Source organism: Hyperolius riggenbachi, chromosome 5 (assembly GCF_040937935.1).
Source record: "Hyperolius riggenbachi isolate aHypRig1 chromosome 5, aHypRig1.pri, whole genome shotgun sequence".
Lineage (NCBI taxonomy): Eukaryota > Metazoa > Chordata > Amphibia > Anura > Hyperoliidae > Hyperolius > Hyperolius riggenbachi.
In genome coordinates, this window is record NC_090650.1 from 402,222,123 (window position 1) to 402,235,284 (window position 13,162).

Here is a 13,162-nt window from a genome sequence, read left to right on the forward strand (position 1 = left end):
ATAGCAACAGAGGCTGGGTATGGGGATACCCAGAGCCTCTGTATGCGGATTTTATTCCCAGAACCCCGCCTCGGGTTCTCTTTAAACACAAACATAACGGACAAGCGGAGTAATGTACTATGGCCTGACAGTCGTTTCATGGGTTCCCCCGCGTCATCAGAGAACAAAGCACTTGTGATGGCTGTCAGGCTGTAGTCTCCAGTGTTTTATTTTGTTTGTGAAGAATATTAAATAAACTATTGGCATTCTAAGGAACTAAGACTGGTGCCCGGATTCTGTGGTTCTCTTGTTGTGGAACACTCAGTGTCATTCTATCTGATCAGCTCTTAGTTGCTGGGCTATAAGGAAGTTTGGTTGGGATAAGGAAGGGGTTGGCTATAAGGAAGGGGTTGGCTATAAGGAAGGGGTTGGCTATAAGTAAGGGGTTGATTCACTAAACCGTTCTAACACATAGCACGGCCGTTAACACACCTTATCAAAGTTATCACGCCTTATCTGAGTAGCATAGTGAGCGCTATGAATGTATGCCTGCTAATTGGCAATGGCGAGAGCTCCACTCGTCCTACCCTGAGCACATAGCGCTCATTATGCCACTCTGATAAGGCGTGTTAACTTTGATAAGGCGTGCTAACTTTGAAACGGCGTGTTATCTCTGATAAGGCGTGGTAACAGCCGTGCTATGCATTAGCACAGTTTAGTGAATCAACCCCCATATGTGATATGAGCATTGTGGTATATATATATTCACTATATATATATATATATATATATATATATATATATATCAACCTAATGTAAATATAACCTCTCTTCACTGTGCACTGACTGAGACATGACTGAGAAGCATTGCGGTCGCGCTATGAGGACATCGCATAGCAGTATGGAGGATCTTGCATAAGTGAAGACCACACGCTACGCTGACAGGACCGTGCGTAGTGTGCACTCGCTAGTATTCGCCCGTGCTACTTGTGCACGGTAACTTTCATAAATCAGCCCCAAAGAGACAAATAATGTCTTTCACTCTAAACTGTCCCTAATGTAGAAAATAAACCTTGACATACTGTATATCCACCACTACTCTGTGCAGGTATGGAACTTGGGTGCCTGCTCTGAGCGACCATACAGCACTTATTGCTTGGCCCTACCAAGCAGAACTAAGGGTCCTTGTCATGCAGTAGCTGTGGAATACAATTGCAAAGATCATTCAGGAAACTGTGTGTTCCAGTTCTCTTCTATAACCGGGGCGGATGCAACAAACTTCATTAATGCCTCTTTTAGCTCATGTGTAAAGGATTTGACTGGCTCCACTTTATATCCAAATTCAGAGAGACTGAAAAGCTGTGAACACACATTTTTTCATTTAATTTCCAGTTACCTGATTGTCCTACTGAGACTCTGCGTCTAACACTTATAGCCATAAACCGTGAGCAAGCATGCAGATCAGATGTTTCTGACAAAAATCCGACCAGATTAGTCGCATGCTTGTTTCAGATTTGATTCAGACAATATTGCAGCCAAATAGATCCGCAGGGCTGCCAGAAAACAGGTATTGTTTAAAAGGGAATAAATATGGTAGGCTCCATATACCTCTCACTTCAGGTTCCCTTCAAGTCTTTCCAAAAGCCATGAACTAATGACCACCTACTTCCACCTCTTCAGAGTTAGGACTTCCCATGTTGGTCATGCAATACCCCATTATATTACCGTATTTTTCGGACTATAAGACGCTCCGGACTATAAGACGCACCTAGGTTTAGGGGGCAAAAAATCAGGGGAAAAAAATATACCAAACCTGGTGTGTCTATGGTCCAGGGGCGTCTTATGGACCTTTTCCCCAGACAGTCTCTACCTTAGCTACACTGCCAAGCTACACTAACCCCTGCAGTTCCCTAGTTAAACTAACTACCTTACATTAACCCTTGCTTCCCCACCAGCTACACTAAGTGCCCCACCAGCTACACAGTCCTGATGCCCCACTTACTACCATACACTAAACCCTGCTGCCCCCAAAACCTACACTATGCTAATGCTACAATGTCCACTACCTGCACTAAGCTACAAGGCCCCCACTACCTACACTAACTGCACTAAGCTACAAACACATTTTTTCATACTTACTGATCCTAGGGAGAGGCTTGCTGTCAGGCTTGCTACTTTCAATGGGGATGGCATCCTGAGTCCCCTGCGGTGTTGCTCAGCGTGGCAGGGTCCCAGTAGCAGAGCTGATGAGGCAGTGGGGACATCTGAGACCGGAGCTGGAGCCGCTGCGGGAGCCGGAGTCACATGGGCAGCTCTAGTTGATGGCCCATGTGACTCATAGCCGCCGATGTCCTGGTCCCGGGAAGCAGCGGCGATAAGGCAGCAGGGCCATCGGCGGTGAAGACCAGAGGCAGTCCTAGAGCCGCTGCGGGAGCCGAGCCACGTGGGCAGCTATAGCTAATGGCCCACGTGACTCTTAGCTGCCAATGTCCCGGGAAGCAGCGGCGATAAGGCAGCAGGGACATCGGCCGTGAAGACCGGAGGCAGACCTAGAGCCGCTGCGGGACACAAGCCACGTGGGCAGCTGTAGCTGATGGCCCACGTGACTCTTAGCTGCCGATGTCCTGGAAGCAGCAGCGATAAGGCAGGCAGCAGTAAGTGACATCACATCGGCGAAGAGGAAAGGCAGAGTTGGAGCCGCTCCGGGAGCCGGAGTCACATGGGCAGCTCTAGCTGATGGCCCACGTGGCTCATAGCCGGTGGTGAAGACATGCTTCCTACTGGAGCCAGAGCTGTAACGCTATGCGGGCCGCCTATGTTCAGGTCAGGAAAGACCAGTGGGGACATCGGTGGCAAGGACCGGATGCCTCTGGGGAGTGACTCAGCCGCTGCGGGGTTAGCCTCCAGTGAGTGCCGCTTGCCAGAGGGAGGACAGAAAAGAAGGGGAGGCAGTGCTTGGGTGACATGAAAGGAGGAAGCAGGATGCAGGACTCTGATCCCGCGGCTGGACAGGTGAGAGCTTGCAGTATGGTCCTGCACCTGCTTGTGGGGGACATCTGGCAGCACATTCAGACTATAAGACGCAGGGAATTTTTCTCCCCACTTTTGGGGGAGAAAAAGTGTGTCTTATAGTCCGAAAAATACGGTATATGGGACGTTAAAGCAAAGCCTTGCACAGCATATCTCCATGGCCAGTCAGAAGGGAAGCTTTGGCACGCGACCAATCATGCAAGGGTGCTAGCACCAAACAATCACAGTTGTCTGCTGCCCCTTTTGCTAACTGGTGCTGATTGTCTTGTGGTCGGGACCATGGCATCTTCATTGGGCCAATCACTGCACTCAATCAGTAGCAGTAACCTATAAAATTTTACTGTTACAAATAGAGTGCAGTGATTGGCCCAATGACGGTGCAGTGGTCCGTCCGCGAGACCATCAGCACCAGTTAGCAAAAAAGAGCGAGCGGCTGTGATTGTCCAGCCTGGCGCCAGCACTCCCAACTGATTGGTCACGGCAGATCCCACTGGTCGAATGAGGACGGGGATTCGTGGATGCATGGGTGATGAGTGTGTGCGCTAGGAAGGCAGGCGTGAGAGGAGGCAGGTTCCAGGTAGCCCAAACTGTTTGTCCAAACGCCGCCCCCTAGATTTTGCCACCTGAATCACGTGATCCAGGTGGCTTCATGGGAGGTCTGCCCCTGGCCCTGGCAGAGGGAGCTGACAGCTTATGTTTTACTTTTAGAAGTCCCAAAGGGTAAAAATAGTTGTCAGTCATGTTTTAACCCTCTAGCAATCAATTTATTTAAAGGCTTTCAAGTGTTCCGGGCCACTTTATTTTAGCTCATTTTCTATTTCTTCTTTTTAACATTTCCTAGCTTCTAATTAGTACTGTTGTAATTTGTATTTATGGCCACTTGTCACTAGGGGGCAGTGTGAGACAATAAAAGAGGACTTCTGCTTTCAGTTTCTATGTTTTCTGCTTGGAGAGAGAGATCAAATCAAACCAAGAATTTACAACACAATGAGTTTGGCTAGCTACAAACAAAGGCAGTGCATTATCATAAAGTGAGATAACTCGTTTGTGGCTGTTAACAGGTTAAACAAAGTTGCATATCTGACCCCATCCTTCCTTTCCTGCAGGAGGAACATTGGTGTTTGATGAAGCAGATATTGAGCTACAAGCAGAGAACATTCTCATTACAGATAATGGAGTTCTGCAGGTTTGTTTCCTTAAAAAGTGCAGATAAATTTTAACATGGCTATACCAGATGAAAACAGTATTACATTGCTCATCATTACATTTGTCCCTGTGATATAATCTGAAATACAGGTTGGAACGGAGGCCGCCCCATTCCAGCACAAAGCCATCATTACCTTGCATGGACACCTGCGCTCCCCAGAGCTGCCCTTGTACGGGGCGAAGACGCTGGCCGTCCGTCAGGGGACCCTCGAACTTCATGGTAGGCTTGCTTGAATAAAACTGCCCTACAATGTATTAGCCAAAGTTTCAAATCATACATGCTAAAATTGAGTCAGGTTACTTTAATACCTGCTCAGGACCCACGCACTGCGCTGGATTTGGGTGCCCAATAGACTGCTCATTATGTAATTTGGGTGCCCACTACAGCCAAATAAACCACCGTAAATTGTGTGCCAGTCGGACCCCGAATTTACGCAGCGAAGAGACAACAGAGGTAATCAGTAGGAGGATATATTTGATATCTTTTCCAATATCACCTAGCGCAGGGAGAGCCGCCTCTCAGCTTCTCCCTGCACCCAAATGACCTGCAGGGCGAACCATCCGTACGCATTAAAATGACCTTTCTAATGCTAGCATGCTAACACATCTGCCACATCAGGAGATTCAAAGGGACAGGAGACTCCTCTACACGTTAGCTGGGACAAGGAGTGTTCGTTTAAATGCTTTGGTTTTAAGGCAATTAGATAACACCTAAAACCCTAGTCCTTAATTATCAGACACACCATCAGGTCAGGAGGTCTATAAAGCTCTTGTGCCCACCAATAGTGGGGGTAATGTTTTGTGAGGTGGGAGGTGAATATGTTGCCCCTCCAAGCAAGGTTGTGCTATCCACTGCTGATAGCACTTGAAAGCTGGGATGAAATTTGAATATAGTATACAGTATAGTATAAATTACCAGAATTAACAATAGCTGGCGGTTGTTTTTTTGTTTTTTTTTTTTTTTGCCTTCCACCAAGCTGAAAATATTAATCTTCATGCAGAGTTGGTCATCTACAAGGTACATAAGCATGTGTCTAGGGCCTGGAGTAAGAGAGAGGGCCTTGTTCACACAAGCCCCCGCCAAATCTTACCAAAAAAGCAATGTCGGCCATCAGCGGTCGGCCAAAGTTTGCCAACTTACCTAGAGCCCCATTTCAACCTTAATCCATCCATCCATCTTAATACAACCTAAGCTATGGTCACTGGGTAAAAAAAATGCTCAGCCAGTACGGCTGGTCCATGAGATGCAAAAAAAATCTGAGTTTTCCTGAATTAGGCACACAGCAAGCTGCTATACACACCAAAATTACAGTAATTAAAGGGCTAAGCAAAAGATTCTGAAAATGTAATTCTTTTAATGGGGAGTATTTGTTATGTAGACAGAGCAGCAGAGTCTGATTGTTTGTTTTCTAGGTATTCCCATACCAGTGGTCTGGACTCGTCTGGCTCAGACTGCAGAGGCCAGAAACTCCACTCTGGTCCTGCAGCGAAGTGTCACCTGGAAGGCTGGAGATGAGGTTGTCATTGCATCAACTGGAAACAGGTACATATGAGCCTTCTATTTACAGAGGTTCTGGAAAGTGTATTGGGTTAAGGTCTCCGATGTAAGAGAGCAGAAACCGTAACTGGCTGGAACCAATACTTTACCAGTGGGCAAGGTTTTACCACAACAGACAAACTTGACCTGCATGATTTTTTTGAATAGCGAATGTGTTGCCTTTATTTGCAATGGACCTTTTGAGTGGTCCTATTCAGATACACTATGGCTCCAGTGTGCTTCACCCTAGTGTGATCTAACCCTAAATCACCTTTGTCCAGTTGAGCATACGTGACAGCAATAAGCCTTCCTTTTTAAGTCATTGCCAAAATCACTTTCTGGAGTCGTATGACATGTTTAACTTTCCCACCAGGCAAAGCCAAAGGCAGAATGAGAAGAGGACCATACTGTCCGTGTCTGCAGATGGCAAAACTCTGACTCTGACACAGCCTCTGGCATACCAGCACCTGGGCATATCTGTCACTCTGGCTGATGGCACTGTGTTTGATGCCAGAGCTGAAGTTGGGGTTCTCACCAGGAATGTTGTGGTCAGAGGATCCACCAACGTGGAATGGAGCGACACCATCCCAGCCTGTCCAGATGGATTTGATACTGGTAATTATTTTTTTCTATTGCATGACTCTTATTTTGTATGTAGCTGAATGTGACCCCTCCCTTTGTTAAGTCTTCAAAATGTGTATTAAATCTGTATCCATTATACAACGAACTTGCCTCCTCATACAGTCAGTCTCATAGACATTCAGCATAGCAAGACAATTTTGATGCAACATTCCAGGCACTTAAGCTGCATCTTCCTGGAGATCCCCAAAAAACATGGACATCCCCAATGACTTTCAGCTCCGGGAGCTGCTAAACAGCAGGGCTGCTCAAATGTAGCAGAACTTATGAAGAACCATGTGATTAGTTTGATCAAAAGACAGATTTATAGATTTGTAAAGGCCTGTTTCCACTACGGATGCAGAAAACTGACTCCAATTAATGCTACACAGAAGAAAAAAAGAGATGTGTGCTCAGACCAGTCAACTCCTGACTAAATACTGGCTGCCTCAAGTCATCTGACTAATTAAAATGGCAAAGCGTATGCAAATTGCATTCGCCCACCAGAATATGCAGGATCTAACCTGTCCACCTATCTTCCTGCAGGAGTTGGCCCACGCAAAATTTTGCATCTCAACAGGGGTGCCGCATGTAGGCCTCCTTGTACCCCCAAGAAATGAAGGGCAGCGCAGACACCCCCACAAGGCATCCACTGCCCTGGAGCACCGCAACCGCCCCCCATGGGAGGGGGGAGCAAGAGAGCATGGCCAGCACACCCCCTATACATGGCCTGTGCCCAGGGGGGACCACCCATGCTGCCCCCCCATAAGATAGCTTCCCTAACTTTGCGAATGTACTTACATGTGGTGCCATTTGCATGGTTTGGGAGCAAACACACCAATGGTGAGGTGAGGGGGGGCGGGGCGCAGACAAGCCCCCCAGGGCAAGCCCATCCGCACCCTGCCCCCCCCCCCCCCCCCACACACACACACACACACACACAACACCCCATGAAGGAAGAAACAATTGTATGCTACACAGGAAAAAAAAAGAGATGTGTGCTCAGACCAGTCAACTCCTGACTAAATACTGGCTGCCTCAAGTCATCTGACTAATTAAAATGGCAAAGCGTATGCAAATTGCATTCGCCCACCAGAAAAAAAGAGATGTGTGCTCAGACCAGTCAACTCCTGATTCCAATTAAAGAGAGACTGAAGCGAGTATAAAACTAGCTTCAGCTTTTATATTCAGCAGGGGCATGTGTGCCCCTGCTAAAACGCCACTATCCCGCAGCTAAACGGGGGTCCCTTACCCCCCAAATCACCTCGTCTACTCACGGGGATCTCTTCCTGTTTGTGGCAGGGCTAATGCACGCAGCCCTGCCTCACACGCGTCTATCAGCGCGTATCTCCGCCTCTCCCCCGCCCCTCTCAGTCTTCCTTCGCTGAGAGGGGCGGGGGAGAGGCGGCGATGCGCCGCTGATAGACGGCGCTGAGAGGCAGGGCTGCAGCCGTTAGCCCTGCCTCAACAGCAGCAAAATCTACGACCAAGTTGGTCGTTGATTTTGCAGGGGGGGATTTGGGACCCCCGTTCAGCCGCGGGATAGCGGTGTTTTAGCAGGGGCACACATGCCCCTGCTGAATATAAGCTCTGAAGCGAGATTTATTCTCGCTTCAGAGTCTCTTTAATGCCTATGGGAAATCTGCATCTGAAATATAGCGTTTAGTGGAAACAGGCACCAAGACATTCATTGCAGTTTTTCTGCATCCAGAATCCGTGTGTAGTGGATTTAGTGGAAACAGGCCCTAAAGGTGGCCACACACCATACAATTTTTTAAATATCTGTTCAATTCAAGAATTGCAATACATTTTTCTGACTGATTGTAGCATTTCAAATTTAAATTTTTCCCTAGTTATGATAAAAATGATTGGAAACTCTGAGAAAATTGCTACACACCATACAATCTTTAGAAAAATATTTCCAGCATTCCGGATCGATAAAAATTGAAAGAAAAGGGAAATCTGATTGGATTTTTCAGTCAAATGAAAAAATGCATTAAATTTTTTTCGGGAGATTCGATCATTTTTATCGAATTACTGTAAAATCGGATCATGTTATTGTATCGTATGTGGCCACCTAAAGGCTCTGATCTTAGGCTTCTGTTGTTATTATTAGACTCTTAAAATTCATCACCTAATCAAACTATTTACATGCTTTTCCATGAGGCAAGATAGTACAGCGTGTACTATTTTGCCTCTGAAGAAGCAGGTTATCCTGCGAAACGGCTGTAAGGCCTAAGATTGATGTTTATGTTTGGAAGGTGTCGGGAACTTAATAAAGGGTGACTGCAAACCATTGGTGCCCGGAACCCTTGTTTTCTCTCGTGCATAACGGAACATGTGCACTGTGAACAGCACATTGATTTTTCAGTGCTGTGAGTTCTGGGCTACAAGTTACAAGCTGCTGTAACATGAGCCTGTAACTTCCCACTGTGAAAGCAGCCTTAGGGTGGGATAGGGAAATGAAGGGGAGGACCAAGGGAGTGCAGTAGAGAGAAGAAGCAGCCCCAGCATGCTCTGCAATATCTGCCGGCCTCCTTAGGAGCGTGGGAATAAAGAGTATTACTATTCAGCAAACATCAAAGTAAGAGAGATTTTTAACTTCAGTATAGCCTTTTTGGCTTCCTTCTAAACTGTGTAACACAGGAGAATAGAGGTTTAAATTAGCTTTTGCAGCCTGACAGTTACTCTTTAAGTGATCACTCATTTGCGATATTGCATATAATACAGCGGCCATTTGGTATAACTTGTATCCATTTGAAGCCATGTTTTATTTTCTGTCTGTGTCATATGTATATGTCTGCTAAAAGCCAGTCTGGCTTTGGGGGGTATAATTGACACCTGGCTGAAGGAAGCTGCTACTTTGAGTTTCTGTATGTCAATGTACATTACATTTGCATTCAGTTCCTCTGGAAGCAGGGAACTGCTAATTAGCAGCCATTTGGCGAAGGACAGTCTGTGTCTGCATGGCTTTGAACTCTGTGTATATGTAAACAGCCAATACACAATCAGACTGTCTGCATCTGGACAGTTGAAAGCTAAAACAGGAACCTTTGGAATTTGCATGTCATAGCCAGCAAGGATGTGCTGTCACACCTGAGTAAATTGGATTATTCCTAGATCTGGACATTTGAGTGGCCCCGGGCCACAAATCTTGCTATAAAACATTAGCTAGGAAGATTTAGAGTTGTACTTCCCCAGGAGCTAGCAACACACTAGGAGTGCCCTGACTACTGAACGGAAACTGCGTTCTCCTCGCAAACAACACTCTGATCTTCATGCTGGTAACGTTTATTCCCATTTTTATTTTGTTTATGAGCAAACTGTCTTCTTGTGTGTCTTTGTATTCTTACTTTTGTTTTGTAAATCTTTTGTATATATTACTTTCTGCGCTGTTCCACTTTTTTCTGGAATATTAAATATTTAAAAAGTTTGACTTCTGCTGTACTAGCCAAAACTCATAGCCTAGAGAGAGACTGCAGTGTAATTTGCGTTACAAGTTCAGTGCCTGATTGTGCCTTACTACTGCGTGATCACATTGTGTGTGTGACGAAAATGCTGGACTGAGTGCAGGCCCCTTGACAGCAGAGTGGGAATTGCTGAAGTGTCTAGCAGCAGCTAGTGGTGGCAGTGAGAAGTGTTTTTGAGGGGTGACAGCCTTGTGTTAGCTTGAATAAGGCTGCTCCCCTTGCGATCTAATTTAACCCCCAGTCAGGTGGGCCGTGGGGCCGGTTCCTGACACTCATTTTTCTACACCAAGGAGGGCCATATGGTCTCTTAGTGTGAAGCCCTCTGATGCAGCCCGGACTGCCTCAGTTTTTTTCCAGAGTCCCTGGAGATGATGGCAAGGCCACCATACATGACCACAGTTCTCTCCCACCTGCACAGACTGCCAACAATCCGATGGCAAAGGGTGGCCAAAACTAGTGCTCTGACTCTCACATTTTATATAAAAACTCAAACCAATCATTTTAACCTTGGGTAGGGATGGGGGGGAATCTTGTGTTTTAATTGTTGTTGGTTTTCCAGAGGGATTTTTTTTTTTTTTTTAAGATCCAGTTACCAAAGAAAACCCTCAATTAAAGTGATCTTCCCATTTAGTGCACAATGAGGGTTTCTAAACTCTTCCCATACTACTTTTAATCTTTTTTTTATTGTAGGATTTCCTTACTCGTTGTCACCTGCAATGCAAAAGCAGTAGATTCCCCCCTTCATCCCCATGCCCACATCACGCCTCCATGATTAAACTGACTAGACTTAATTTGGACATTTTTTCCTGAAAGCTTCAAGACGGGTTACTTAAAGTGATTACAATGCACTGAAATGTTGGCGGATGCTGTAGGACAGAGCGGAGCACTTTGTACAACGGCTTTATGGATACCACTAAGGGCCTGGGCACACTGATATGTTGTATTGTAATGTTGGCCAAAACGCATAGCACCTACATTGCAGCGCAGTCTCATTCAATCAGATGGTGGGACGGCTCTGCGTTTCACTTAAAATGCATACAGCAGTGCCTTGCAACAATTTAAAGCTGCATAGCGCAATAGTGTGCCCATCAGACAGTAGTGTCCAGGGGCGTGACTAAAGGGGAGCAGCACCTGGGCTCACAGGGGGGCCCAGAGCTGTAGGGGGCCACAACTACCAACCTTCCCTTCCTCTGATACAGGAGACTATACTTCAGATTAGGTGTTTTGAAGATCATGATGGCCACACTTTTTTATGACCCTTGTGAGATGGGCTCCAATGCCGTGGTGGCCAGCAAGGGTAGGCAAGGGAAGGGGTGTGAACATGAGGGAGGCCCTGTCAAAAATGTAGGTTATGCCACTGGTGGTGTCTATGCACTGTCTAAAGTCTTTGCTTAACACACACATACATGCTGGAATCATCAATGCAAAAGTAAGTCCAGGGTCTCACAGATTATTCTTTCTTCTTCCAGGTGAATTTGCCATCCAGACATGTTTCCAGGGCCGGTACGGAGAGGAAGTAGGAAGTGATCAGTTTGGAGGATGTATAATGTTCCACGCTCCACAATCCAACCAGCTACAGTCCATCGGAAGGATAGAATATGTGGAGGTACCTGTTTTTCTTCAGACATGGGAGTGATAAATGCAGTCCAAGCACATATAGTGCCTACAGTAGTTAGTCCAATCCAACATGCTGTACTGGGATGGTAAATGTTCCTCTTGGCCGTTAAATGACTCAGTACCTTTAGTAGAAAGATTTAAGTTCCAAAGCCTGCCACAGCCATAACTATAAGGTCACTTTCATTTTGGTGGCTGTTTCATGGGCTTTCATAGAGAATGCAGCAAATACATTTCCAATTAGTGCAGCAGAAGTATGGCTATGTGATAAAGAGGTGAAGATCGGACAAAAACTTTTCTTGTTTGGGTGGTCTGGGGAAGGATTGCTTTGTTCAGTTGATGTCCCTCCCTGTTCTCATTGGAAAGATTTTCTCTCATTTCCTGTTTTGGTGTTATGATAGGAAGTGAAGAGAACTTTGACCAATAGCAACACAGCAATAAAATCCGAAAGAGGTCCCACTATCAAGTTTAGCCTATTCTATCCAAAAACATTTCCTTTGACCTTTCACTTCTCTAATTGCTTTTGTTGTCACTTAATGTACACATCCTCAAAATGAAATAATATTGACACAACGAAAGACATAACTATTTGAATACCTGGCAATTTGGCAAGTTCTCCCACCTAGAAATCATGAAGGGGCCTACAATTCACATTGTAAGTGCATTCCCACTGTGAGTGACAGCATTTAAACACAGAAATTCAGGAAATCACATTGTAAGAATGTATTTGTATTGCACTGCTGCAGGTAAGGAACACCTGGCAATCAGCAAGAACTCAAAGACCTGTCTTTAAAAAGTCCACCTCTACTCCACTCATTAATCTAAATAAGAAGAACCTGTCTGAGCTCTTTAAAGACACCTGTCCACCCAACAGTCAATCAGACTCCAACTACTACCATGGGCAAATCATGGTTTCAAATTATGCATTGCATGGAAGGTTAACCTGCTCAAGTCATCACATGTCCAGGCCCGTCTGAAGTTTGCCAGTGATCATATGGATGATCCAGAGGAGGCATGTAAGAAAGTCATATGGTCAGATGAGACCAAAGTACAAAATCTAAACATTTCTGGTCTGAACTTCACTCGCCGTGCTTGGAGGAAAAAGGATGAGTTGGATCCCAAGAACACCATCCTACTGTGAAGCATGGGGTTGGTAACCTCATGCTTTAGGGGTGCATTTCTGTGAAGAGGACAGGATGATTGCGCTGTATATAAGAAGAGGATGACTGGGGCCATGTATTGTGAGATTTTGAGCAACAACCTCCTTCCCTCAGTTAGAGCATTGAAGATGGGTCCAGGCTGGGTCTTCTAACATGGCAATGACCTGAAGCACACAGCCAGGATAACCAAGGAAGAGTAGCTCCATAAGAAGCATGTCAAGGTTCTGGAGTGGCCTAGCAAGTCTCCACACCTAAATCCAATAGAAAATCTTCGAGAGAGCTAAAACTCCATGTTGCTCAGTGACAGCCCCGAAACCTGACAGCTCTGTGTGGAGGAGTGGGCAAAAATCCCTGTAAGGCCACGTTTACCCTTGCGTTTCTGTAAAGAACGGACCGGATGACCGATCCGATCCGGTCCGTTTGCATACGTATTGATACGGCTGCGATCCGGATCCGTTTGGTAAAAGAGATACAAACTATATAAATATTGTTGGGGTCTGGGAGGTCAGCAGAAGGTGCACATGTAGAATCAGGTCCTCCGCTGTGTA

At 45.9% G+C, this 13,162-nt stretch overlaps 1 protein-coding gene across 1 annotated transcript in view; it reads left to right on the top strand.

Moving 5' to 3' along the window:
• The window catches only part of LOC137519142 (fibrocystin-L-like), a 249,726-nt gene that overhangs the window by 90,685 nt on the left and 145,879 nt on the right, over positions 1–13,162 (top strand). Inside the window, exons 23-27 of the mRNA XM_068237924.1 lie at positions 4,116–4,195; positions 4,306–4,435; positions 5,629–5,758; positions 6,126–6,367; positions 11,310–11,446. Of these exons, the coding sequence (XP_068094025.1) occupies positions 4,116–4,195; positions 4,306–4,435; positions 5,629–5,758; positions 6,126–6,367; positions 11,310–11,446 (719 nt within the window). The remainder of the gene's footprint in view (positions 1–4,115; positions 4,196–4,305; positions 4,436–5,628; positions 5,759–6,125; positions 6,368–11,309; positions 11,447–13,162) is intronic.